The sequence below is a fragment of the Charadrius vociferus genome, unplaced genomic scaffold (genome assembly GCF_000708025.1).
Source record: "Charadrius vociferus isolate BGI_N301 unplaced genomic scaffold, ASM70802v2 scaffold512, whole genome shotgun sequence".
Taxonomy (NCBI): Eukaryota; Metazoa; Chordata; class Aves; order Charadriiformes; family Charadriidae; genus Charadrius; species Charadrius vociferus.
This window is the reverse complement of record NW_009647050.1, coordinates 257,997-285,381: the sequence shown is the minus strand read 5'-3', so window position 1 is coordinate 285,381 and position 27,385 is coordinate 257,997. Positions and strand designations below refer to the sequence as shown.

At 36.0% G+C, this 27,385-nt stretch overlaps 1 protein-coding gene across 1 annotated transcript in view; it reads left to right on the top strand.

The window, feature by feature from the left end:
* Positions 1-26,719, top strand: part of IL17RD (interleukin 17 receptor D) — a 40,088-nt gene extending 13,369 nt beyond the window's left edge. The window contains exons 2-13 of the mRNA XM_009895744.1: positions 4,100-4,157; positions 7,547-7,672; positions 13,255-13,373; positions 13,826-13,946; positions 14,972-15,016; positions 15,115-15,266; positions 16,050-16,115; positions 16,680-16,734; positions 17,672-17,782; positions 19,434-19,618; positions 22,334-23,273; positions 25,544-26,719. Of these exons, the coding sequence (XP_009894046.1) occupies positions 4,100-4,157; positions 7,547-7,672; positions 13,255-13,373; positions 13,826-13,946; positions 14,972-15,016; positions 15,115-15,266; positions 16,050-16,115; positions 16,680-16,734; positions 17,672-17,782; positions 19,434-19,618; positions 22,334-23,273; positions 25,544-25,659 (2,094 nt within the window). The 3' untranslated portion in view covers positions 25,660-26,719. The remainder of the gene's footprint in view (positions 1-4,099; positions 4,158-7,546; positions 7,673-13,254; positions 13,374-13,825; positions 13,947-14,971; positions 15,017-15,114; positions 15,267-16,049; positions 16,116-16,679; positions 16,735-17,671; positions 17,783-19,433; positions 19,619-22,333; positions 23,274-25,543) is intronic.
* Positions 26,720-27,385: the final 666 nt, after the last annotated feature.

Below are 27,385 nucleotides of genomic sequence, written 5' to 3'. Positions count from 1 at the left end.
ACTGTTATTTTAACATTATTTATAAAAATGGTTATTCAATTCTGAAATCACCAATGCCATCTCTGGCAGGAATTGTCAAATATAAAAAATAGATGTTACTTTCAAATATGAAACACTATATGTTCTAGATTAAAAGGAAGAGGGAAAACTTCAACAATAAAAATTAAGCAGACTTTTCATTTCTTTCCATTGTATTTAATTTACGCCTCTGATGGCAGACATTAGTTAAATTTAACTTCTCTTGGAGGCACAGTTAGTTCCTGTGGTTAAAATTTAATTTAAGCTCTATTTCTGGAAATGTAATCCTAACTTTGTTCCTCTCTGGCCTAGTAATGGGTATAAAAAAGTTGTCGTAAGTGCATTTCATTAATACGTTGTTACCGTAAATGAAGGCTAGGTATTAGACAAAAATAAACAATCAGAAATACAGGTTAACTTCATGGAATAGTCTTTGCCTCTTATTAATACTTCTGCTCTTTCATGGTGAAAGATGGATATTTAAATAAAATGAAATACCTGCACATGCCTTGAACATCCCAATGAGCTATTCTTCAGGAGATGATATGTATTAGTGTTATTCAGATTTAAGATATGTTGGGATCTTAACCATAACTATTCAATCTGTTCATGTGGATCGAGGAACAGATTCCACATTGATCTCTGTGATTTGAGGTATGTGATATGTGATGGAAATTCTTTCTGGCTTGCTTGCCCAATACCGATGCAGGACTTGGATCTTAGCTTCTCATGTTTTCTGTGGAGTTTTGTGCTTTGAGCTCACGTATTGTGAGATTTATTGTTGTGGATAAACAACCCCCTACACCCCACCTCACCCCCCTGCTTTTTGACAAACAAGATTATTTGTAGTTGAATCTGTGTGCATTTCAACTTTGATTATCTGTTTAAAGATCAGTCAGCAATAGTTCTTCATAGAAGATGTTTTGGCTGTCTTATTTCCTATGTATTCCTTCTCAGTCAGTGTGTGTACAAGTATGTGGACCAAAGGGATTCTGTAGACACAGCTCCGGGCAATGGAGACTTGCTTTCTAGTAAAGTTCAGAATAAATTAAAAGCTGCATGTCAGCTCAACAAATGTTAGTGGTTAATTAGCTAAGAATGTAGAGCCCTAAGGCCATAGCATTAGTATTTATAGTTTTAAAGTAAGATGCTCTAAACAAGTTGTCTTAGCTATAGGCCATTTAAATAACACAATTACTTTATGGCTTAAAAACAAGGGAATGCTTCCTGGAAGAAGATATTTTTAAACTCACAGCAGTAAGTACTTGGAGGATTAATACCAGAGTTTAGCACGATGAAGTTGTCTGACTAGCCTACATGTTTTAGCCTATAACTAATATGACAGTTATCTAGTTCAGTACTTTGAGGTGACCCTAATTCTCTCTCAAACCACTGCAGCTTTTTTGTACCTTTTATACACTTGGGAACAAATTTTTACAACCAGTAAGTCTCATACGCTGCTTAAGTTGAGCTGAGTTTGGCTTATAGTTCCTTAGTTTTTGCATCTACTTTATTAATGATTATGGTATATTGATTTATACTTCTACTGTTACATGTTTTGTGATGTTACCATAATCCCAGTGGAAATACAATTAAAGGTGTCATGAAAAGCATTGCCATATTATATTTTTAAAAAATACAGGGTGTAAAAAGAAACTATCTAATGAATTAAAATACTTATGCTAATTTTCTGTGTGGTTTGGTGAAATTTATGTCTCAAAACTTCAGCTCTAGGACACAAAAGGAAGACAGGTAACAATTGATGAATTTGATGTTTTATTTGCCTTTATAAATGTGAAAAGTCAATAGTTTATTTTTTGTCATTTTTTACTCAAACACATCTTTGGTTTGCTGTAGTAGTAAGTGAAATGAAATTTTATATAGTTTAAGAAAATGAGTCAGAATAGAACAGATATTAATAGAAAAGTTAAGACTGAAAAAAAAAATTGACGCCTTCCTGTTTCAGGAAACCTTTTTGTATAACAGCTTGTTTAATGCCAACCTAAATTGAAGTTAAACAAATGAAAAGCCACCTAAGAAGAAAGTGAGATTACAAGTTTAACTTCTAACAATATTATCAAGATCTGATTTGCTTTCAGCCTTTATGTAGTATTTTACTTTTTTTTTTAAAGGTAATATAACTCATACCCTGTTTTTTCCTTTGTAAATACCCGTGTCTGACCATTAAGTGGCACACAGTAAATGTTTACATGTGATCCTGACAACATCTAATTACCGTTGGAGTCCTTATATACTATTAACTTCTGTTCTTTATGTTATAGCAGTAAACCCAGATAAAATCTATGTAAATGGCTGGTATTTTTTTAAAGATAATGGTAAACATGATGTTATTTGCCTTTCACAGAATGATATTACTCCATAAGAATGAGTGTTTCAGTTTTCAACATTGTGTCTAGTAAGGGTGAGGGTGATGCTACATTTTGTGTTTCAGAAATAATTTCAGTGCTTTCTGAAGGGTAAGGCATTGCATTTCTGAAGCCCAAAGTTCTTTTTTACAAGTGTGGAAGAGGCAACAGACTCATCAGCCCGTGTATGTCTGGATTCCTCCCTGGGAGAGCAATGGCATAGTTCTCCAGTTGGTCCTCACTTTCTGTGACGCTCAGCGAGGATGGCAGCATCTGCTTTAATAGTATTTGATAATAGAAAAGGGTGTCTGATGTAGCATAATAGATTTCTGCAATATGTACTTCTACTGAAAAAGTTATGGGGTATAATTATCTGAATTATTCCAGTTGGAAATCCACTGTTTCATATGTTCTCCTTTAACTTTGTTGATTTTAACCAATAATCAATGGGAAGATTGAAATTTAAATTCTCCATCTGTGTTTTTGTCTAAGTTCATCTCAGCAAGAATTTCTCTAAAATGTTCACACTACGTGTTAAAATGATTGGGGCCTCTATATGGGGGCCTCTCCCATAAAAAAAAATATAACAGAAAAGTAATCCAGTGCATAAACCACATGACTCAAAGCACATGGAAATATAAATTCCACAAGAGTGATATCAGGCACAGAAACATAAATTACATACAAATATATCTGTATAAAATAACTTAATGAAGGATAGACGTGGGCAGATATCTACACACTGGACATTGATACTCCCTCTGGGGTAAGCTTCTCCCATATACAATTCAGGCACACGGATGAACCAGGCCATAGGTTTTGTGGCGTGGCTTAGCACACCTCAGTTTACATTAAGCTTTGGGTTCTGTGTAGTTCTTGTGAGCATTGAATAATATTAGATTTATGAAAAAAGGATGACTTGATTATAGATGAGTTCTGAGTGTGCTGAGTATTTGATGGGTTAGTTTGCCCAAGTGACAGATAAATAATAGAGTCCTTCAGGCACCTGGTCTGAGGTAGTTAATGAGATGAGGAGCATCTGGGAGGTGGTGCGTGCTCTTTAATCAGTTCTTCTACTGTTTTGCCCCTACCTTTAATTTTTTTCCTCAATGACCTTCACCAAAAAAATAGAGCTAAAGTGCTATGACCACAGTGCTTAGCGGTGACATACCTTCTTCTCTCTGTTTGAACTTCTGATACTTTTTTTCATGACTGTGGAATTGAGATCAGCTTTTTCAGACTCACATTGTCTCGTCTCTTCTCTTGCACTGTGTTTGCCCTGGAGAACCCAATTTGATTTCTCATTACACCTTGATTAAAGGTGTGTATGGGCATGATTAACCTAGATGGTGGAAGTTGAGAACATCACATAACTTTCTTTCAAAAATAAGCTTCTGATTCACATCTACTGGGCAAGGCATACTACTTAAATCACATTTTCGTATCTTCATGTAAATATTACATTCAGACTTCCATTTCTCTTTGCTTTCACTTCTTTGAGTATTACATTTGGAAAGTTGATGACAGGTGAGTGCATGCCGGTGTATGCAATCTGTTCTGTCATTGCCTGTGTTCAGACTGATGGATGATGTTCCAAAACAAGGAAATAATCGTGGGTTCTGTTATCCTCCAACAAACTATTTACAAAATAAAAATATACAGAAGTTCAAAGTAGCTTGCTTTATTCAAATTATTTTCTTGATATTTCTCTGCAGGGGCTGTCATCAGTCACCAAGAGCAATGGACTACTCAATATCACCTTCAAATATGACAGTAAGTTGAAAATTTGCACTATATTCACAAAAATCACAGACTCCATCACAGTTGTCAATATATAGCAACATGTCTCTAAAAACGGCTCTAAGAATAGCATGAGCTCTTTAGCATTGACATAATTTTAAAATCTAGATTTGTTTCTGCTGGATCTGGTGGATCTTGTCCTTCCTGTGTTTCACTGGTAATAAAACAACCTAATAATTTGTAGTAGTTTCATTTTCATATTGGTCTACATCATCTGCCCAGTATTTGGCTGGAAAATTATAGGGAATGATTTTACTCTGTGAAAGAATGTAGTCATTGAAAGGTTAGCTACACACAAAGTTGTAGGAAAGGATTATTTCAAGCTTTATACACCTTTTCTCTGATGTGTAATTTTGGGGAAAAATTGTGTGAAGTGTGTCTCAAGGTAGAAAACCTGTAGTTTGTATTTGTATACAGGCAATATATTAAAAAGGTGTCTTTGCAAGGACTGATATTGAATATAAACTTGGAAGATGAATAGCGTCTCTTCACCTAGTTGAAGTAGTTGGAACGTCTCATTCACTACAGTGTTAAAGGACCAGGGTAGTGGAAGACTGCTGTCTACATTTTCAGTGAAGACAGATGGGTTTAGTACTGTAGCAGATGTGGTCTGTTTTGCAATTAAACTAAGAAGAAAGTAATCTCTAGCATAATAACAGTAATAAGCAAGTTGCAGCAATAATAATTCAAACCTCTTCAAATATCTGGGAAATGGCTGTATCTTATTGTTTTCATTTTTAAAAGGTTTTTGTCATCTATGTTGTCTAGTCAGTTAGGAATGACTATTGACCGCATTGGGAATTTATTCTTATTTGGGCAGTTAGTGGCCATCATCAGTGGTCAACAGAAGCTCCTAATTTACTGCAGTAGTGTTTGTATTAATGCCAGTGCAAGTTACAGGTTGTTTTTTTTGCCTACCTGAAGAAGTTACCTCAGATGCTGAATGTGGGTAAAATTTCATCATTGAGAGCACGTATCAGGAAACGTAACAATAGTGCTTTTGTTTCATTCTGATCAGCCTTTTATTCCTCTATTTTTATGTTAATTTCTGAATTTGCAATCCTCCACTGTGAATTTTTTTTAATCTAATTTGATGTTAATATTTAAAATAAGCAAAATTTAAGTATGTCAGATTGTACAAGAGGTAAGTGGTCGCTGTGAGAGAGTTATGATTTTTTTTTCTTTCTGCATAAAGAAAACCAGGAAATAATACCAGTCAGAACAGAGATCCCCACATTTAGTTAACACAATGGAGTCTGTTTAAGTTCCAGTATCTGTCATGTTTTTTCCATTAATTCTGGCACCAGGAACTGTGTTTAACCAATGACAAGTGTTAATTCAAAATTCTGCTGGCACTGTATGCTTCCTGGACAAAGGAGTTATTTGACTCGTGCAGTACTAGGAAAAGAGTTCCTTGATATCAAGGCTAAAGTGTTCATATAATGTGGAAACATACTTATCATGAATAAGCCAGCACAAAAGAGAATTTGGCTTGCTGGACGTGATTTAAAGGCTTCTATTTTGCCATACAGCAACTCTAGTGAACTGTGTTTTATGTTGTTAAATTAGTTGGTTAGATTTTTTACTCAGGTGAAAAACAAAGGTTTGTATGTTTTAGTATTTCACTTGTATTCAAATAAACGAAGTGGTTTCCTGAAAAGTGCAATTTTTCCCTGCTGTTTTCTTTTTAAATCTGTTGTTCTTTAAAAATGTAAATCAGTGACTCACAGTCAAACTTCAGACACTTGTGCTGTATTCCATTTTGGCAAATTGTCATTTGACCATAAAATTTTAGTAACTAGGATCCAAAATCTTGGGCTTGCTATTAATTAGATCCAGACCTAGCAAAAAACTGTTACTTCAGACTTTCCATTGAAAGAGATACTCTCTCCTCCTAAGAGGAAGTTCATGCTGTCATTGAGTTCACTCATAGCAACAGAATTCTACAAACAGCAGAGTAAGTACCAACTGCCCAGCTTTTGTAAAAGGCAATGTTGTACAAACTGTTCTATTCTTATTTGTGGGACAGTTACATAAAAGACCCCATTTACCATTGTAAAAAGCCATTTTCTAAAAGTGCTTTTCAGTTAATAATTTTTTCTTTCCTTGCCTTTAAGATCACACCTCTGAATTAAATTCAAATTTCCTGCATTGGCTTATCATAACACTTGATTTTTCATGTTTCGTTTCTACAAACTCTGTATAGGCAAATACATAGCATATAGATTATCTCCGTTTTTTAGAATTAATCATCAGTCAGTAATATATAGTCTACTGGTCAACTCTTTCTGGGTTTTGTTGGCTTCACTAGTTCAAAAGCAACATATTTGTTTCTGCATATACGTCTTCATATATACTGTGCTCCAGAGCTATTGAATTCTCTGGCCACTACTTCTCTTTCTGTCACACAATATGAGCCTAAACTTTGTAAGGCTTTAAAAGTAAAAAAAAAATTGGGGTTATTTGTTTTCTTCTTTTGAATGCATAAAGACACGGTCAAGTTCAACAACAAAGTCAAGAATGTTTTTCTTATATTTTATTTTCTTAATGAAAGCTGAGGTTTTCTATAATCACATGTTTATGGAGCTGTAACTTTAGGGAATACAGTATATTTTGTGAAGATAATAAGACAAAACCAGTTCTGACTGGATTGAGTGGCAGTAAAATGGTCTACAGGGATGTGGCTACTGAATGATGACAGAGATGAGATGGATTTAGGCGGTAGGTTCTTTGTGGTCAGGATCAAGCAGTATCGTGGTTAAAAGCACTTCTTGAGGACCGTTTCTAAGCTTCACATTGTTCATTGTTCTCATACGTGCCTGATCGTTGACCAACATTCTCTTGCTCTAAGCATTGTACATGCACAAAATTAATGTCAGTCCTCATATTCTTTTGAGTGAGGAAAAGTTGTTCTCTTTTGGGAGTCCCAACATACGTCCTCTTACTGTGATCCAGGCTACACTGGTGTTATAAACTGGTAATTTCCTTTGGAGTCTTGTGAACTAGGGTTTTGCAACTGGTGAAAGTGGTTGTGCTTAATGATTTATAAAGTTTTGTGCTTTTCAGTGTCCTGAGACGACAAAAGCTTCGTCTAGATTTACTATACAGTACTTATTTTTATAGAATAAATAGTGCACATGTACTTTTACTTCGCTCAATCTTGAAGAAATCTTAGGAAATTAACTTAAGTCTTTATTTAATTCTTTACATGGAAAGATGCAGGTCATGTTGGAAGCTGGTTGCATGAATAGATCTTTAAGATTAGGTGCAGTTGGCAGATTGTGATTTACTTGCTCTGGTATGGCACAAGAACATCAGCTAGAATGTTTGTCTTAAAGTGGTTATTTCTCCATATTTTTTAGACTGCACGCCTTATCTGAATTCAGTGGGAAAACACGTGATTGGAGATGTGCAGAATATAACTATCAGTCAGTATGCATGTTATGAACAGGTTGCAGTGTCAATACTTTGGACAGCAAATGCCATCGGTAAGTAGCAGAGGGAAATGCACTAATTCATCATGTCTTGGGTAACAACTTCTTGCTGATTGGTATTAAGTAAAAAAATTAAATTATACTTGCAATAATTGAAGCAAACTGCTTAAGGAAGAGAGAAATTCTTAACAGCTTTGCAAAGCTGCTATTTTTACGAGCTCACTTGAAATACCCTTAAAACTAGGATGCTCTCTGCAGCCATATGCTGCTTTTTACTATTCCAGTTTGTTGAATTTTTGCTGCTCTTCAGAACTGCAATAGGCCTGATTTTGTTCTGGGCCCCAAGGCACTTGTGCATTTCAGCGGCATTTATTGGAGTTTAATTGCCAATACACTTAAAGATTCTTTAAGATGCAAATTGTCTTACAGGTGGAAAACGTTATTTAATCATAGCTGTGCAGACTTTAATATGTTTCCTTGTCAGGTCTGGTCACAAAGAATATTACTCACTCACTTAAAGGTCACTGGAAGTACCTTGTTGCCCACTAGAGCAGTCGTCTCCAAAGTGGGGAGTGCACATGATGAAAGGGGCATGTGAAGAAAATTTTAGAACTTCTGTTTACATATTTTTCTAGATCTTGAACAGAAAAACTAAACTTTACTAATATTAAATATATGGGTTGACACTGACACACTTACTCAGTTTGTATGTCAGATGTTGATGTTTCACGTGTGGTACGTGAGGTATCTGGAAGGAAGAGTGAGTGTGGAGGGGTTCACAGTGGCACCCTTGTTCTTTCATTTGCTTCCAGCATATTGCAACGTATTGCAGTGAATGTGTGCCAGCTTAAGTGGATTTACTGATTATATTATCTAGTTTTAACTAAACTAACCATCTTGAAATGGACAGGTCGCTTAAGATAATTGAAGATAATACTAATAATGCGAGCTCATGTGAACAGCAAGAAAATAGCAGAGCTGACAGTTCCCACAATAGTAGTACAGGCTCTTTGTCAGCCACATTAGAAGGTAAAAACAATGGCTATCTAATCAGTTCTGATAAAAAGCTGGCCAAAATTATCAAGGCTATTTGAAATACAGATTTACACCTGCCATTGTTAATGATGAACCTTGCCCTAAGCGTATAGTGTACCTTGAGAGCTAATTCAGCTAATGCCATGAAGCCATCACGATTAGCAAGACATTTGAAAACTAAGCATCCAGAACATGAAGACAAACCTCTACAATTTTTTCAGCAATGTTTGAAGCTATGCGATACTCAACGAAGTAAAAAATTTCACTAAACTTAATGATAAATCTTTAGAAGCCTCTTTTTGTGAAATCTCTTTTAAGGTATCTTACTCCATAGTGAAAGACAAAAAGCCACATATTGCTGGGGAAACCCTTGTTCTTCCTGACACAGTAAAACTGGCTGAAATAATACAGGGAAATATTGGAATGAAAAAAAAAGGATTCTGGTGTAAGGTTACAGAGATAGGACCACACATGAAATTCAGTCATTGCATTGTTCATAGGAAAACTATTGCAGCAATGAAGTTGGAGCCAGAAGTGCACAGGATGTCATCAATGTGGTTGGTTATATAAAACCAAGACATTTAAATTGTAGAATCTTTACAGTAGTTTGTAATGAGATGGGGACTGACCGTGAAAATCTTTTGTGACACACAGAGGACAGAGGCTCTCTGGTTGTCTTGTGGCAAAGTGCTTAAGAGTTGTCAAACTCAAATATCTTCGAGTTAAGCATTCTTCTTTCACAAAAAGACAACTGATCCAAATTTGCTGACCTTTTCTGTGATAAGTGGCTGCAGCTATGCACATATTTAAAAACAAACAAAAAAAAAACCCAAACAAAACTACACTTAACATGTCTCTTCAAGGTAAAGGTGACATTTTAATAATGAATGAGAAAGTAACTGTTTTCCAAAAGAAACTCATGCTATGGAAAGAGATTTTGAAAATGGATGTTTGGAAATGTTACCTTTGTTGTGTGATTTTCTTGCTGAAAAGAAAGGCAGCTTCTCACCTATAAACTCTCATATTTTTACAATTAAAAAGTGAGGAAACAGAATTTCCTAGCCTGTGTAAAAATCATAGAATGGTTGGAAGGGACCTTAATAAAGATCATCTAATTCCAACCCCCCTGCCATGGGCAGGGATACCTTCCACTAGACCAGGTTGCTCAAATCTTCTGAATGCAGAGTTTCAGTGGGTTTTGAACCCATTTGTTAGAAATGCAACACATTCTGATTAGTTTGCAACAACAACTGACATCAGGGAATATATAAATTTATTAGCCAAGTTTAAAGAAAAACCTTTGCATACTTAGAGGATGGAAGTGAAGAATGAGTGTCATGATTTAGTAAATGCAGCCAATGATGCACTTCCTCCATTTGGATCCATGTATCTATCTTTGTGAGGTTATTTTTTCAGCTATGACAGCCATTAAAACCATGCAACAAAATAAAACAGAACTTGCAACCAGACCTTTGAACTGCCATATCACAAAGTGTTAAATCAACGTTTAACCCCCCCCCCGAAGCTTGTTCAATCGCATAGTTCTCACTTACTAATATTATTATTATTAATATTTTTAAGTGGGAGCAAAAACTTTTTGTATCATTAATAAAATAAAAAGTTTTTTTAAAATAGTGTTTAATCTTTCTCTTGCCTTTTAAATTTGTTTTTGTATATATTTTGTAAAGTACATCATATATTAGCAGAGTAGTATATATGTATGTTTTGTAAATATACTGGGGGTTTGTGCTCAATATTTTTTTGTTGATAGGAGTGCACCATCAACAAAATGTGGAGACCACTGCACTATAGTGTCCTCTCTCTGTACCAACCCTGCTCATAATTTCTTTTTCTTCCTGCTAATTAAGGTCCTAAATAGAGTAACAATATAAACTCATTTTTTTTAGTCATCAGTGTTTAGCAAATAAAAGAGGTAGAGTTCCCTTCATAAATGTTTTTAATACTTCATTGAAGATTTTTAACTGCAAAGGTGCTTCTCCACATCAAAAAAATAATTAGAGTTAAGCACAATACAGTTTTCAAAATTAAAACAGGAATTGGGTGTTTTATGTTCTTTTTCTCATACAGCAGTCTTAACATGACATTTCATGGTTCACGCTCCCTCAAAAAGCTTTTAAATCAGGCTTTTCTTATGATTGCTATCCAGAGGGACCTGGACAAGCTTGAGAAGTGGGCCCATGTGAACCTCATGAGCTTTAACAAGGCCAAGTGCAGGGTCCTGCACCTGGGTTGGGGCAACACCCAGTGTCAGTACAGGCTGGGGGATGAAGGGGTTGAGAGCAGGCTGGCCGAGAAGGACTTGGGGGTACTGGTGGATGAAAAGCTCAACATGAGGTTACAATGTGCACTCACAGCCCAGGAGGCCAACCATATCCTGGGCTGCATAAAAAGAAGCATGGCCAGCAGGTGGAGGGAGGTGATCCTGCCCCCCTCTACTCTGCTCTGGTGAGACCCCACCTGGAGCACTGTGTCCAGCTCTGGAGCCCTCAGCACAGGAAAGATATGGACCTGTTGGAGCAAGTCCAGAGGAGGGCCACAAAGATGATCAGAGGGTTGGATCACCTCTCCTATGACGACAGGCTGAGAGAGTTGGGGTTGTTCAGCCTCAAGAAGAGAAGGCTCTGGGGAGACCTTACGGCAGCCTTCCAGTACGTAAAAGGGGCGTACAGGAAAGATGGGGACAGACTTTTTAGCAGGGCCTGTTGCGACAGGACAAGGGCAATGGCTGTAAATTAAAGAGGGTATTCAGACTAAATATAAAGAAGAAATTTTTTGCAATGAGGGTGGTGAAACACTGGTCCAGGTTGCCGAGAGAAGCTGTGGATGCCCCATCCCTGGAGGTCAAGGCCATGATGGATGGGGCTTTGAGCAACCTGGTCTAGTGGGAGGTGTCCCTGCCCATGGCAGGGGGGGGGAACTCGATGATCTTCAAGATCCCTTCCAGCCTAAACCATTCTATGATTTAGTAAGAGCTGGAAGTTCCTATTAATGTGGTAGGATTGAATCCTAAATTATGAGATATGGCTAATAATGCAAATGTGTATTTATTAAACTTGATAGAAATATTTTTAGCCTAGACCTGCATTTATTTAATAAAATACTCTATATAAGAAAAATTGTAAATTTTTTGTGCCCTCCCAGCATTAAATCATATTTTTTGGGGGATAAAAAATAATGATTAATTTCTGGGGTTTAAAAGACTATATGAAAATTACACTTAATTCTGCAGAACTGCAGTTGAAAGCATTTGGTAATCTTCAGCGGCAGACTGGATGAACCAAATCTCTATGGGAAACAAAGCTTGGTTTTCTTTCTTGTAATCATCAGAGGTTAATCCTTTGGAAATTGTGAGGACAGAGCTGCCATTGAAACATCTCAGGTAACACGGAGACTGGACACTCTCTTTCATGGTCTTCATGCAAGCACAAATAGTGCTTTTGTTCCATGAAATATTAAGAACACATTGGGCAACTCATGGTCTTTATCTTCTACAAAATTATCAAACATTAAAACATTAAAAAAAAAAACACCATGAAACCCTGAAAACTTCTGAAGCAGAGGCAGTCCACAGAAAATCATATGTTTCGGTGTTTTATTTTTTTTTTAAGTTTGACAAGCATAGCATAAACTATATGTTTCGGTGTTTTATTTTTTTTTTCAGTTTGACAAGCATAGCCTAGCAAATCAATCCATTTTGATTTATGTAGCATTTAGCTTCAAAAGTCTGTGGCTGTGTCTTTGATAAATACTTATTCTGCTGTAGGTAATGCTGTTGAAAAGATGTAACTAGGTGGAGTAGCGGTAGTTACTCTTGAACTGTGCAGTGACTTTGATACCTGAGCCACAAAAGCATCACAGGGTAACAGTCTGGCATTGTCCTGTGACATTTGCATCACCGTGACTCAGTTGAGTCATGTAGGGAAGTAATTCCATGATGAGAATGGGGCAAAGAAATGTAAAGACACTGTGCTGGGAGTTAGTTGTGTTAGAGTAACTTGAAAAAAATGGGTGTAGTTCTGGCACCAGTTATAAATAACTGGAAGTATTCATGCACTGGAATAAATTCCATTCCATTTAAGTAAAGTTTTCTGTTACCCCATACAATACTAGAACTAAAGAAGTTGTAACAACCGCTATCACTGTAATCTGGTAGTCTCAGAAATGATAGGAAGATGTTATAAAGGAGCATTTCCATACTTTGCTAGCAAGATGTTGTATTTCGATGCTAATAATGGAAATGTGAAGTTACCATAAAGTATTCCTGAGGGTGGTGAAGGTCATGATAACTTACATTGCAGTGATAATTTGGAAGCCCCAGCTGAGATGTGGGCCCCTCTGCTCTAAGCATTGCACAAGTATGTAGTAATTGCAGCCTTTGCCAAAGATTGAATTCTAAATAAGCAAGACAGAAAATGTGGGAAGAACTGACAGGCAACGGCAGGTAATAAAACACAAACGTTTTTCATATGAATGGTAAGTTTTATTTTTAAAGACAAATTAAATATATTCAAATTACATAAAATAGCACCTGATGCATTTTGAAATATTAGTCTTCTATTTAAATGCTCTGCTGTTTGCAGGGATCGAATACCTGAAAGGATTTCGAGTAATACTTGAAGAGTTAAAATCAGAGGGAAGACAATGCCAGCAGATGGTTTTAAAAGATCCAAAGCAGCTCAGCCCCAGTTTTAAACGAACAGTAAGTGCTTTGTTTCAAGGAAAGTTTCATTGTTGCTTGATTATGTGAGTAGTATTGAAAGTGTTTGTATGCTGTGTATAAAGCTAAATATCTCTATCTAAATAGATACACAATGTGCTGTTTACTAGGATGCAGGTTGCTTCCTAGAAGTATTATTATTAAACTAATGATAGTTGTTGCTCTGGAGACAGACCTAGTCCCCTTCTATAGCAGCTTTCCTGAAGCTGGAAACTGTCATTGGGGTGACTCTGGAGTGCCGGTGCGTGTCTGTAATAGTCCACATCCAACTCTGTGTTGAGATTCCTCATGTCAATCTGTAATGGAGGGGTAGATAAAGGATTCTTAGTGTATTAATTTCTGTTTATGTTTGCAAAACTGTGGGCTTGTTTTGAAAGATAGTTTCAGTTATAAGAGTTGATTTTAAAATACGTTGCAATCTTGTCTTTTTGTAGGGAATGGAATCCCAGCCCTTTGTAAATCTGAAGTTTGAAACAGATTACTTTGTAAAGATTGTTCCTTTTCCTTCAATTAAAAATGAAAGTAATTATCACCCATTTTTCTTCCGAACTCGACGTAAGTATTGCATACAATATAGTATTGCATGTCATCTCTTCACCAAGGGGTGTCGTGTCCGTCGTCCCCCCCCCAGTCTATTTAGTTTTTCCAACAAAGGAAGGTAGTAGATGATGTTAGATGGCTCTGGATTAAGATAGTTACTGACATAGTCTTTGAAGGAAGATCTAGGTGTTAAGTAGAAAGAGTTTGGATGCCACAGATAAATCTGTGGTGTATGATAATATGTGTTTGGCAACAATCAGGAGAAAAGTCTCAGGTGGGCCTGAGATTGTCTCAGGTTTGCCTACAGCAGGATTACTGCTGTGGTTCTTGGGAACATTTGACTTGTGAAGATGGTTTGCTCCTTCTCCTCTCTGGACATTGTGAAGGAGCTCAGGTTGTTCTTGAGATCACAGTTTCAAAAACAGATCTAGAGATAGATATGGATGAGTACATACAAAAGTGGATAGCAACAAATCAAGTTGAATTTCTCAGAATTACTTAGCAATTCTCATTGGAGTCAGAGAGAAGAAACATGAAGAAGCTCCTCAGTGCTTAAAGAGTATGATGAGAAACTGCGAGTACCCTTTGGGGTGCAATGATGATATTTGTCCTGCTTAGGTGTTTTTACCCTATAAAACATGCTTAAAATATTCTCCAGCCTGCCTGTGTATGCAGACCGCAGTAACGTTGTCTTTGTAATAGTGCTCAGCATACCTACCTACACTGAGTAAACGTACATAAGGCTAGTTTCAGCTTCCTCTCCTGCTGTGCTGTGCCTGGTGCTACCCCTTTTGTCAGAATGCTATTTGCAAATTAATGAACCTGTGTTTCTCATATAAAGATGAGAAGGGTCTTGAAATCTTAACAAAGAAGCTAAATTTGCAAAATATGTTTACTGCAGGCTTATTAGAGACTGGGAAAGAAAAGGGGGGATTGTCTTCGAAATTACCAACTCCCTTCTTTTGCCCTCATTCTTCTTCTATTTAAATAGCATAGCATTTTGATACTGTATCATTAATAATTTTTGTGTGTATTTCTAGCATGTGAATTGTTGCTACAGCCAGAAAACCTTGTCTGCAAACCTTGTAAGTAAAATGTAATACTTCCTGTATGTTCATCTTACCAAAAATTACTGTACTTGAAGAGTCACTTATTTCCAATTCGCCAATGTCTCCTCTGACAGACTGGAAGCCAAGGAGTCTGAATGTTACCCAGCAGGGTTTTAACATGCAAGTGTCCTTTGATCATGCACCTCACAACTTTGGGTTTAGATATTACTTTCTTCACTACAAACTTAAGCATGAAGGGCCATTTAAGCAAAAGACCTGCAAGCAGGTACGTCGCTGAGTTTTGCAACTCTGTGGTTTTATAGAAACTTTAAAAACTTAATATAATATAGAATACTATCAGTTTTAAAATTTTTAAACTATGTGGTACTATTTATGTGAATAATAATTGTATGTGATAGCACTGAGTCAAAACCAGCTCGAGGGCTCCATTGGAGCTGCATAGCGTAAGCAAATGGGAAGAGAGTGTCTTCTCTCTTGAAGACCCTACAAGTAATTAGCACTTCAAACTGCAGTTTTATGATGTTTGTTATACATATTATTTCCTACTTTATTCTTTCACCCTGCTCCGAATTGGACCACTTTATGGATTACCTGTCTGAGATGCTATCACAAGATAGTTCTCATTTTAGTATGTGCATGGAATTAGGTTCTCTCTGATTTTTTTTACAGCTGTGTGCGTAAGTCTTATTATGGGAGCTGCAATTTGCTGTATGATTTTCGTTAACTTTGGTTAGTGTTCAATGGCAAGTTTGTTCTCACTGGTCAATCGTTCATCCTGTCTCTGAAAGCTAGGGAGCTTCAGGGCATAATATAGACGTTATGTATTAGACCAAACTTTTAAGATTTTTTTTTCTGATAATCATATTTTAGTTCTGCAGGCAGAGGATTGTAGTCCTTGCATATTTGAGTGGAGAGACTTGGTTTTGCTGGTTTAAGGTGTCTTAATACAGGAAAGCACTGTATATTGCAAAATCAATGCAAATGTATTTTTTATTAGGTTTTAAAAGTGTATGAATGGCTTGCAAAGTATTCTCTTTCTTTGATGTAGGAGCAAAACACAGATACTACAAGTTGTGTTCTTCAGAATGTATCTCCAGGGGATTATATAATTGAGGTAATATTTATAAATAGTCATTTGTACAACAGCTAAATGACTATAGTAATGGAGAATTCAACTGAGATTAAAGTATTTCAAGTCACACTATGGTAAAATTGGCCTTCAGGCATCCCTACTAAAGTACCTTGGGCAAGTAAAGGTTTTTAGACAGAATGTTCTTGACCTTTCCATAGCTTTGCTTCCCTGTGTGCATAGCAGTTTCATCTGCCTTCGAGTAAAGTTGTGGGCCTGCATAATTCTTGAACTTTGATTTTTATTTTTTATTTTTCTTAATTGGAATTCTGTAGTTTGGTCAGATTTTGCTATACTTAAAAGCTGTGTATTTCTCTTGATGATGACAATATGTGAACTTCGAAAGTTAATATTACAATATTAAATTGTGTACCAACAAAGACAAGTGATTTCACTAATTACTACTTCATGGTGCTCTGTAATTTTAACTTTTTGAATGGTAATTTTCTTCATCTTTGGTCATGAAAGCTGTTATAGTTGTTCACATATTGCAGAAAATAAATGAAATTAAATTTCCACAAAATAAAATCCAACTTTTACTTTTCAAAGCTGGTTGATGACACTAATACAACAAGGAAAACAATGCACTATGCACTAAAACCAGGTATGAATTTTGGTTTTTAAACAGTATACAGTATTTACTTTCTTAATTTAGATTGTTTTAATTATGTTGGAAATAAATCTCGATTTAACCTGTGTTTGTTTGCCATAATCAAGACTACTGAGGTGATTGTGCTGTGATTTTTTTGACCTAATAAAGCGAGTAGACATGCACAGTTGTACATACACATCTGCATCTCTGTACCTTTATATTTAGTACAGGTTAGATCAATATATCATTGGAAATCTTTGGGGAAAAGTGATTTTTTTTGGTATCTATGGATATGAAGAATCATAGCCTGTATCTTAATTGCATACAACTGATGCATGCGGTAGTGTGGAAATAATGTAATGAAACTGTGAGAGCAGCCTAAACACATTACCTGCCTGTGTGCTTCAGCCCTGGAATCAAATCGAGCAGTCTGGAAAACCTGTCAGGTGAATGCTTTAGCATGTCTATGTGTCAGACCAGTTATTGAGAAGCTAAATAGGCATTTCAGAATGTAACTGCAGACACAAAACATAGCCGCCGATGAAGGCAACGGGCAAAATGGACTGAATCCTAATGCACATGGCTAAAGGTAATCTGTGCGGGAAGACAGTTCTTTCTAAGTGGCTAGTTCAGCACCCTGCAACAAAAATCTGTCAGGTCCAAATGACTATTGCATACCTTATGTAAAGTTCTTCTCATAGGGAGAGGTATGAGTTGGCATGCAGCACTTGTTACTTATTTTAGTCTCTCTAATGCTGTGGTGATGGGGGCAATCAGCATAAAACCGTTTTAAAATGGAGCAGAACATGATGCTTGATTCTACTGTATATTTGATAATTACCTGATAATAGTGTACTGCAGCAGTTTTACATGTCCACTGTGAAAATTTGATTAGATAATTGTAATATAGCTTATTTGCATATGGCTAATTCTGCTTTATTTTTCAAAGTACATTCTCCGTGGGCTGGACCGATAAGAGCCATTGCCATTACAGTCCCGTTAGTTGTCATTTCAGCATTTGCAACGCTTTTCACAGTGATGTGCCGCAAGAAGCAGCAAGGTAAGAGGCTTTATTCAATGTAGAGTTCCATTTAAAGATGCACTTTTGCAACCAAAGAAGTCTTCAGGTTTATTCCAGAAATACCTTTATCTGAAGAGCTTTCTTTTCTTTTCTACTTCTTTCTCTTTCCTCCCCACAGTTTTTGTGTGTGTTGAAACTTGTAGCAAATTCTTAACCAGTGCTCGATGGTTTTTGTTGCCATAGAAAGTATTGTATCAAAAATCAAGACTTCACTGTAGAAAGGTGAGAACAAAATTGCTGTTGGGAAATATTTTTGGTTTTGGGTTTCTTTTTCTTTGTGAAAGTACTCCATGACCATGTAGAATACAAACAGATCTGTAAATGGATATATTTTAAAGATTCCCTTATTTCATTCAGAAGTGTCCAATTCATATTTATTTTGAACCAGAATGAAAGTAAGCCCATGTGATACCAGTATAATTCTCAGCACTGTCTGGAATACTACCTGTGTCTATTTTTCCAGATTTGTTCACTTTCCTGGAAGTTGCCTTTACACTTCATCCTAAGCTATCTTCCTAAATTTACTCATTCTAAGACTTACTTGCAGATGTTTCTCTAAACTAGATTCCATCCCTCTTTGCTGACTTCTGTCTCCTCTGTGTCCAGGAGCTGGCAAGCCACACTTGATACATTGAGATGTTAAAAATCAATTGCCATTTTTTGTAGAATCTAGGGATCATGTGGTTTCATGAATATGGAAAAAGAGATTATGTCCCCAAACCTCACATATCTGTGTTATCCATCTGAATTTTGGCACTGAGGTATACTGCAAGTGCTATATGCCATCTGGGTTAAATCCTTTTACCTTCTGGTCTTCTGTAGCTTTCCCTTTGCTCACAGCTAGCACAGTTCCAACAAAAAGACCAGACAAATCACTAAGGATTTGTCTACAGAGAGAGATGTTCCAGAATAGTTATTCCTGATGAATTGTTCTAAATTAAATCCCTAGGTGGATATTTGTATTTTGAAATACTTGTGCTTAGTTCCAAATTAGCTCAATCAACTGTAGAACTAGATTGAATGTCTGGCGTAAGACCAGACTTTTATGTTCCAGCATAAAAGCATCCATACAAGGAAAGAAACACTAACAGCTATTTTGATTTAAATTAATCAGATTTTAATTCGAATTAATGCCCAAACATGTGTGTATATATATATACCAGAGAGATACTGTATGATATTCTGAAGGTATCTGTGTACCTGGAGTTTAATATTCTTACCTGGCTTGTGTTGTGTTTTTTTTTTAAAATAAAACACTGTTACAGCAAACTCTTGGTGATGGTACATCTTTAAGGCTTGTAATATTTGAACAGAGAGGTGAAGACTGTTGAAACTGGATAGAGGTGAAACAACCTCATTCTATTTATAAAATAAGTCTTTCTTAAGTTTTCTGAGTTGTACAGTAATAACTGCACATTTCACTTTCAAAGTGTGTTCCACGTACGTAGCAACTCATAAGCTGGATAAATAGAGTGCGTGCAACTTTTCTTTTTCAGGCTGGAAAGGAAAGAAATATCTTTTGAAAAAGGTCATTACTGTATGCATTAGTAATCACCCTACAAAAGTTATGAAAAAAAAAAAACAAACCCAAGCTTTATAGTGCGAACTCTCTTTCTCTCTTCCAATTTAGAAAATATATATTCCCATCTAGATGAGGAGAGCTCAGAATCTTCAGCATATGCTGCAGGTCTCCATGTGGAAAGACTTCGTCCCCGGCCAAAAGTGTTCATCTGCTATTCCAGTAAAGATTGCCAGAAACACATTAACGTCATCCAGTGCTTTGCTTATTTTCTGCAGGACTTCTGTGGCTGTGAGGTAAACTCAGCATTTCTTCTGTAAACGGTTTCCTTAACTGAAACAGCACCCCCGAAATTCATAATAGTATGTGCTTGAAAATGAGTGATTTCAGTCTCTCCTTTCCACAGAGATAACTTTCATTATTCTTCTAAACATTGGCTATATACATTTTCTTTACTTAGGGAAAGGAACAGATCATAGCCTGTGGTAAAAACCAAACCAAAACAAAACCAACCAAAAAAACCCACACACATGAAAAAACCCTAACCAAAACAGAATAGTGGAAAATGCATACCGCATTGATTCCAGGACTTTCATTCACCTCTGTTTAGTTTGTTCCATATTAACTGCTTTTTCTGTTTAGTAGGTCTTGCATCTTTATAGTCGGCAGCCACAAAGAGGTATTGGTGTCTACCTGATATAAAACGTATTTTAGGAATCCTTAAGGATATTGGAATTTTAAAGTAGCTGAATCTATTAAAACTACTCATAGACCAAAAACTTTGTAGTTAGGATTAGTTGTTGACACTATGTATTAATTTTAATTTTTTTTAATTTCCCTTCTGTTCCACTAATGCTGTAAAATAAGCATGTCTTTTTCTTGTTTTTTATTTAAAGCTGTGAGAAGGACACTCAAATTGTTACTTTGAACGACTAGGCTTAGAATCTCAGACTGCTTTCTAAAATATAATCAATAGGTGGCTAGTCTTTCACTGTTCAACTGTAAAAAGGCAAGACAATTGTTAGCCTGTTTTTGCTGCATTTTAATCCTGCCACTGAGGTTTGAAAGATAAGAAGGGGAACCGTATTTCAATGATACAGCAAGTCTGGCCTCTAGTGGCCAAACACAGTAGCATAATCGATGCCTCATATTTGGAGGGGTTGTTCACAATTTATTCCTGTTTAAAATGGTTCAGGTAAGGTGTTTTATAAGTAACTTATTTGAATCCTCTTTTTAGAGGTGTACTTTAGCCCTGCTACACCATATTTCTTTGGAATAGTGTTAAGGTGAGCTGTTACTGCTGTAACTATGTATCATGGAATACATGGTATCAGGCATCATTTAAGATTTATATAACAAAATATTGATAGCATCTGCATACAGAAATAATGTGTGTTGTTACTAAATCTGTGGTTTAATATAAAATGTGATGCTTAATGCATAATGGAACAGTTGCACAAGTACTTTTCATGTGGGATTGGAATGTTTTCTCATAAAGGACAAAACCAGTGGCATTTAATAGCCATTTAAAATAATAACTTGACCATATTAAAAATCGTTTCTCTCAGATAGCAGATCAGACAGGGTTTTGAAGAACAGAAACAAAAACAGACACAAAAGAAAAACTTATCTGCATTGTACCTTTATCAGAATATCTCCCAAGTAGTTGTAAAATGACTTCTCTTCCCCATGCATAGATTAGAACAGTTCAGCTGGAAGGGACTTACAATGATCATCTGGTCCAGCTGCCTGACCGCTTCAGGCATGATCACTTTCTTCCTGTAGCTGACACCATGGTAACAGTTTTTATGAGTCCTTGTGTTCTAGGCATCCAGCTACTCTGCCTTCTGACATGGCAAAGTTTTCCTCTCTGTTATGGGTGATAAAGCAGAGCAACAATATTTTGTTCTCTGGAAAAATGCTTTATAAGTGGTTTTGATATGCGTCTGTTAGGAAAGGTTTTTTGCATCTCTATTTTTTTCTGTTATTCTACTGCTCATTCTTTCATGAGATAAAGTGGTGTGTCCTTCATGTTGGTGTCACAGGTATTTCAGACAATGTAGAATGTTACGAAAATTAGAAAAAGTACAAAATTAAACAACTCTTATGATAAAATTTTCAGAGCTTTCTTGTCAGAGATAAGCTGCTGCTGTTTTGTGTCCTAACTGAAAGGACTCGACGTTAGAGGCACTAACTATGTTTGTATCTAGATATGAAAATTCTTGGCATCAGACTTCATTAATAGGCAAAAGATGATAAATGAATATGGATTTCCATTATAGTCAGCACATTATGGACCCAGATATACAATGGTTAAATTGTTTGAGGCAGGTACAATACATTGTTTATTGTGGATTGATGATATCTAATTTGACCAGATAAGTAAACAGTAATTTACTTGGTCCAACCACATTTTCCGTGTTCTTTTTATTCTTCAAGAGATATTGCTATGTACCAAATCCATAGCGGTTATATTTTTTAAGGAACTACCCAGTTTACATTCAACTGCTTGGCTTTGTACTCTTACTTGTTGATTCCATAAATTTCTATGTAACGCAGGTATAATTAGGTATGTTTTTCTTTAATAAATAAGCAGCAAAATGGGTTTAGATAATAAGTGTCAGTCTTGTTTTAAAAAAAAAAAATGTCTGGAAGATTTCCCTTTTTATCTTATTATTAATTCACCCACTTCCTTAGCCCAGTGAAATATTCAGCCCGCAAGCAAAGTTTAGAATGAACGCGAGGCTGTGATTATTTTGGTGAATAACTACTGGCATAGTTAATATCACTGATTCCAGTTTGACCACTATCAATGCTATGTTAATTATTACTGTTTTAAAACAGCTTGTATTTGCATCAGGAACAAGCTATAGTTAAACTCATCATTAATTCTCAATTGTCAGATAAATACAAACTGACTCACTGAGTATGACTCATTTATATTTTACTAGCAAATATCTAATAATCTAATAATGAATATCAACCAGAATGTTTTTGTTTTTTTTTTCCAGGTGGCTCTAGATTTGTGGGAAGATCTAAAAATTTGTAAAGAAGGTCAGAAGGAGTGGCTTATTAAAAAAATAAATGAGTCCCAGTTTATCATCATTGTGTGTTCCAAGGGAATGAAATACTTTGTTGAAAAAAAGAACTGGAAACACAGAGGGGTAACCAAAGATGCAGGAAAAGGAGAACTCTTTCTGTTTGCTGTGTTGACTGTTGCAGAGAAGCTTCGTCAAGCAAAGCAGAATTCAAATGACCTCTGCAAGTTCATTGCAGTCTACTTTGATTACTCTTGTGAAGGAGACATCCCTGGTATTCTGGATCGTAGTACAAAATACAAACTCATGGACAATCTTCCTCAGCTGTATTCACATTTACACTCCAGAGACCTTAGCGTACAGGATTCAGAAGTGTTTCCTGTTAACATTAGTAAAAGGAATTATTTCAGGAGCAAATCGGGGAGGTCCCTTTATGTTGCCATTTGCAATATGCATCAGTTCATCGATCAGGAACCAGATTGGTTTGAGAAACAATTTATTCCCTTCCCTCCACCTTCTTTACATTACTCGGAGCCTGTAATGGAAAAATTTGATTCAGGCTTGGTTTTAAATGACTTGGTGAATAAACAGGTGATGGATGGCGATTTTTACCTGAAAACAGATGTAAATATTATTTCAGCTGGCAATTCAGACTCTCACTGTATAATTCAGCACTTAAACCTCGGAGAAGATATAGAAACTCAGGACAATCAAGGTGGTGGCAGCTCTGTTCTTCAGCCATTGTTACATGTTGTTAAAGCTTCAAATCTTAAAGATATGCCTCGAGATTCTGGAATCTATGATTCGTCTGTTCCTTCATCTGAATTATCTTTACCTTTAATGGAAGGACTATTGACAGACCAAACTGAAACCTCTTCCATTACAGGAAGTGTTTCTTCATCATCAGGTTTAGGTAAGATACAGCAGTGTTTTAAAAATTACATTCAGTTATTGTAAGCATATTTCTACCATCTCAAAATACTTAAGGTAATACATTAGGAGCCATATAGAAGGCTGCAGAGGAAGGTAGGCATCGTATAAAGATGGTAAAAAAGATAGATTTCAGTACATTTAGAAAAAATAATATTTTCCTTAACTTATTGTCGGGGGGATCCCTAGCTAAGTAAGATTTCACTAAAATTATATTAATAAAGTCACTTGTTGTTGATTGACCTATTATTGGAGAAACTGTTTCTTTCTTCCAGGGACTCCTTGGCAGCTGGGATACTCAGCTGACAGCTATTTAGTTTAATCAAGAGGGTGATATGGTGAAGCATTCTTACAGAACGGCCATAAATCTAAAACTGACATCCTATTTTGCTCCAGCGCATACTAGAACCTTTAGGGATATGGTCTATACTGTGGCTAACTCAAGTTTCAGAATGACATTAGGTTTCATGGTGCTGGGAGGAATGAACAAACAGGTTTTAGTAGAGGAATTGAAATGCTTGGAAGACACTGAAATAGATACCCAGCTTAGACGCCTACAGTTAGAAGGTGTAAATATTGCCTCAGGCTATATAAAAAGCTGATCCAACCTTACTAGTTATGGTACATTGAACTGGCATCACAACTACATCAGCGTGGAATGTTCCAGCAATTGTATTCATAGGATAAAACTGCTGTTTGCTGAGATTTTCCTTAGGCAGCTACAACAGGTGAATATTGCATATTAATAGTGGTATGCTGTTCTGCTTTCTTGAATGAGTGTTGACAGTGAGCTCATTTGGTAGACTTTTCTCTTAGCTAAATGGATTATTTTTAAATTATTATTCAGATAATTCGTAATTAACTTTTGATGCCAGAGTTATCTTCGGGGGAGATAATATAGGTGTTGATTTACAGATATAGCATCTGTATCTATAGGCTAGATGGTTTATAGGACAAAATAATTAAAACCTGAGAACTTTTTGGGTGGAAAGAATATAGATTTACTGATTTAATTGCATAAGCCACAAATACTCTGTTATTGTTTCAAAATTAATATTGTATCCTTTAATTTTCTGCCATCTTCTAACATAACCTTTTCTCACATTTGAGGGAAAAATTATGGATGATATCTGTAAAGGTTCTAGTGTTAGATGAAAGCAGGATGCTAGTTTAAAATTTATGGCCTCTCTGTAAGAATGCTTTACCAGTATTCCTCTCCTGATTCAATCACAGAGCTGTCAGCTGGGTATCCCAGCTGCCAAGGAGTCACTGGAAGAAAGAGGCAGTCTTTCCAGTAATTAATTCTCAAGTCACATACTTAGTTGTTAACATGTTTCAGCTACAGAGGTTAAACGTTATAGTACTAGCTGGTGGAGCTGGATCTTAACACTGGTGTTCCAACATCTTAAGAAACCACAATAAGTTCTGCCATTTTCTCATTCTCTGTCCCTGTCCAAAAGTACCACTCTGACTGACGCTCGCTCAAACCTTCCCTCTGCCAAACCACAGTCCTAATTAGGTACAGGTACAACGGAGACAGTATCTAGAACTGAGCATCATCTGCCTATGAGTGCTACCCATTAAATCTTTTTACTGTCCCAGACATACCAAATATTTGTAGCCCTGATACTTATATGCCTAATGAGAGGAGTAGATAGAATTTTTTAGCTTTTATTCTTGTTCTAAGAGTTGGACATTTCTAAATTATTACTCTGAATTCACAGTATCATTTCTGTTCTGGCTATTTTTTTTTATCCATTACTTAGTCAGAAGAGAAGTGAATAGCTCTGTCATTTAGCATCTTGAGGTAGATTTTTCCTTTCTTTAAAGGACAGTTTGATTTAATATTTTGAATTAAAATCATAACTCACATAATTTACAGTTGTTTGTATCTTTCAATGAAGTTCATGTGCAGACTACTGATCTGCAAAGAAAAGATTCTCAAAGAGATCATCATATTGGGCATCATCAACTGAAGTTCAAACCAGTTAAATTTTGAGGAAGTACCAACAACCAAACCTTTACTAGGTCCATTCACTGATAGGGTCTTCTCTAAGAAGCCCTGCTGGGGGAGAAAATTTGTATTAATTCTTTAGATAAGGAGTTGCTGAGCATGGTAGTTCAGCCTCATGGATGTATGGTATTATGATCCTGAGGGGTTTTATAAGTTTTCTTTGCATTGTTTCTAAAATGTTTACCAAATGCAAAATCAATGTTTCATTTAATGAACCTCACTTTTTTTTCCTTTTATAGGGGAAGAAGAACCTCCTGTAATCACTGCTACAAAATTCTTAGTACCTGGAATATGTAAAGCAGAACTTCACTGCCATATCCATGCTGATGAACTGCAGGCAATTGCTCCTTTATAATACATTACAACATTGTTATGCATTGCCACTTTATCAACAGCCTCTGTTTGTGCTTTAACTACCACAGTGTCTCAGCACTAAATCTACTTGAAGCAACAAATACTCTCTGAAGAAGATCTGCTATTCCCAAGGCATTTTTTTATGGCCAGTAAACTTGCATCTGTTGGTCTTTATAAAAGTCTTTCATAATTTGAAAAATGCAGTGTGGAAAATAGATAAGAATACATTCAAAATTATTCCTATTGCTAATTTAAATGTCATGATATTATACTGCTTACAGATGCCATAATCAAAATTGACTTTTTTTGCTAGAAGTAATCTTGTAGCTGGACATAAAATAGCTTGGAACATTAAGTCTTACTAAATTTTGTAGTCCAGCCTCTAGTTTTAAGTGCTGACATACTTGATGTAGTGAATGAGAGCAGGATTTTATTTTCAGAAGATAAAATGCCAAAGGTGAGATCAAGAAATTCTCCATCAGAAGAAATAATTTTCTTTTAGAAATGTTTGAGCTCCTTTCCTCAGTCTCCTCTCCCAAATGTTAATGTGTCTCAGTATTTAATTTTGGATAAATGCATATCTCCCTTTTCTGTATGGTTCTCCTATCTCTTCCCCACAATCTGGCTATGATGACTCACAAATAGTACCACACTGAGTGTGAAGTATCGTTTTTATAATAGACAAAAATATAGATTCTGCATATGCTGAGCGATACCATGGAAACCAAGTTTCTTGTTTTCTTCCTGGAAGGCCTAATATAAAGAACATTTAAAAGAGATGGGGTAAGGAAGACCAAATTTTGTATTTAAGACATAATTCTGGATTTGTTCAGCCATGAGACGAGTATGCTTTATGGGGGATTTCATATTATCTTTCAAGGACATGCTGCTACAAAATCATCTGGGCTAAAACAAGAGAAGCAGTTAACAGGCATGAATACTTTGCTTTGTTTTGAGCCAACCAGTTGACAGAAGCTTATGAGTTATTTTGCAGTTATTTTTCATGCTACTTATCATTACTTAGTTATTAAGACAGTATAATATTACTACTGTTACATTAATGAAAAATGCTTAAACTACAACTGGACATGTTTATCTAAAGACACAGAGCATGCATGTCCTGTCTTTTGCGGTGACCAGGTAGGTGTACCATCATCCACAATATCCCTGCAGTTTCCAAAGAGCAACTTTTCATAAGTAAAACCCATCTTTGTAACTGTAATTCTAGGCATGATTATAGCAAGCATGATAAGAGCAAATAGTCAAGGACACCTTGTCAATGTGCCTTTGCTAATTTTGCTCTTACAGTCAGATTTTGTCTCGTTTAACCTGTCTTCACATTCCACTAACAGGAGGTTACTTTAGGAATACATCAAGGGAGAACTCAAACACCTCAAATATTCTCTCAGTTTTGATAGATGAGAATTAGACATTACTAACTGTTACATTGTATTATCCATTTTAATAGCATGAGATAGAACTATTAAACCAGTGGTGATTTGGCAGAGTAGCTTTAAAGCTCCTGGTTTTGTGTTTGGGTTTTTTTTTTTTCATCAGTTTATATTTAATCATTTGAATCTTCAAACAAAAGACTCAAAATTTTTGTCACAGATGGAGTAAGAAAGTGCTGTAACAATTCTTTGAACATAACCATCGATGGCAGAACTCCGGCGTGCTTTGCAGTTGTAATAGGTAATTCTGTGATCAACAAGATATATGTGGCAGAT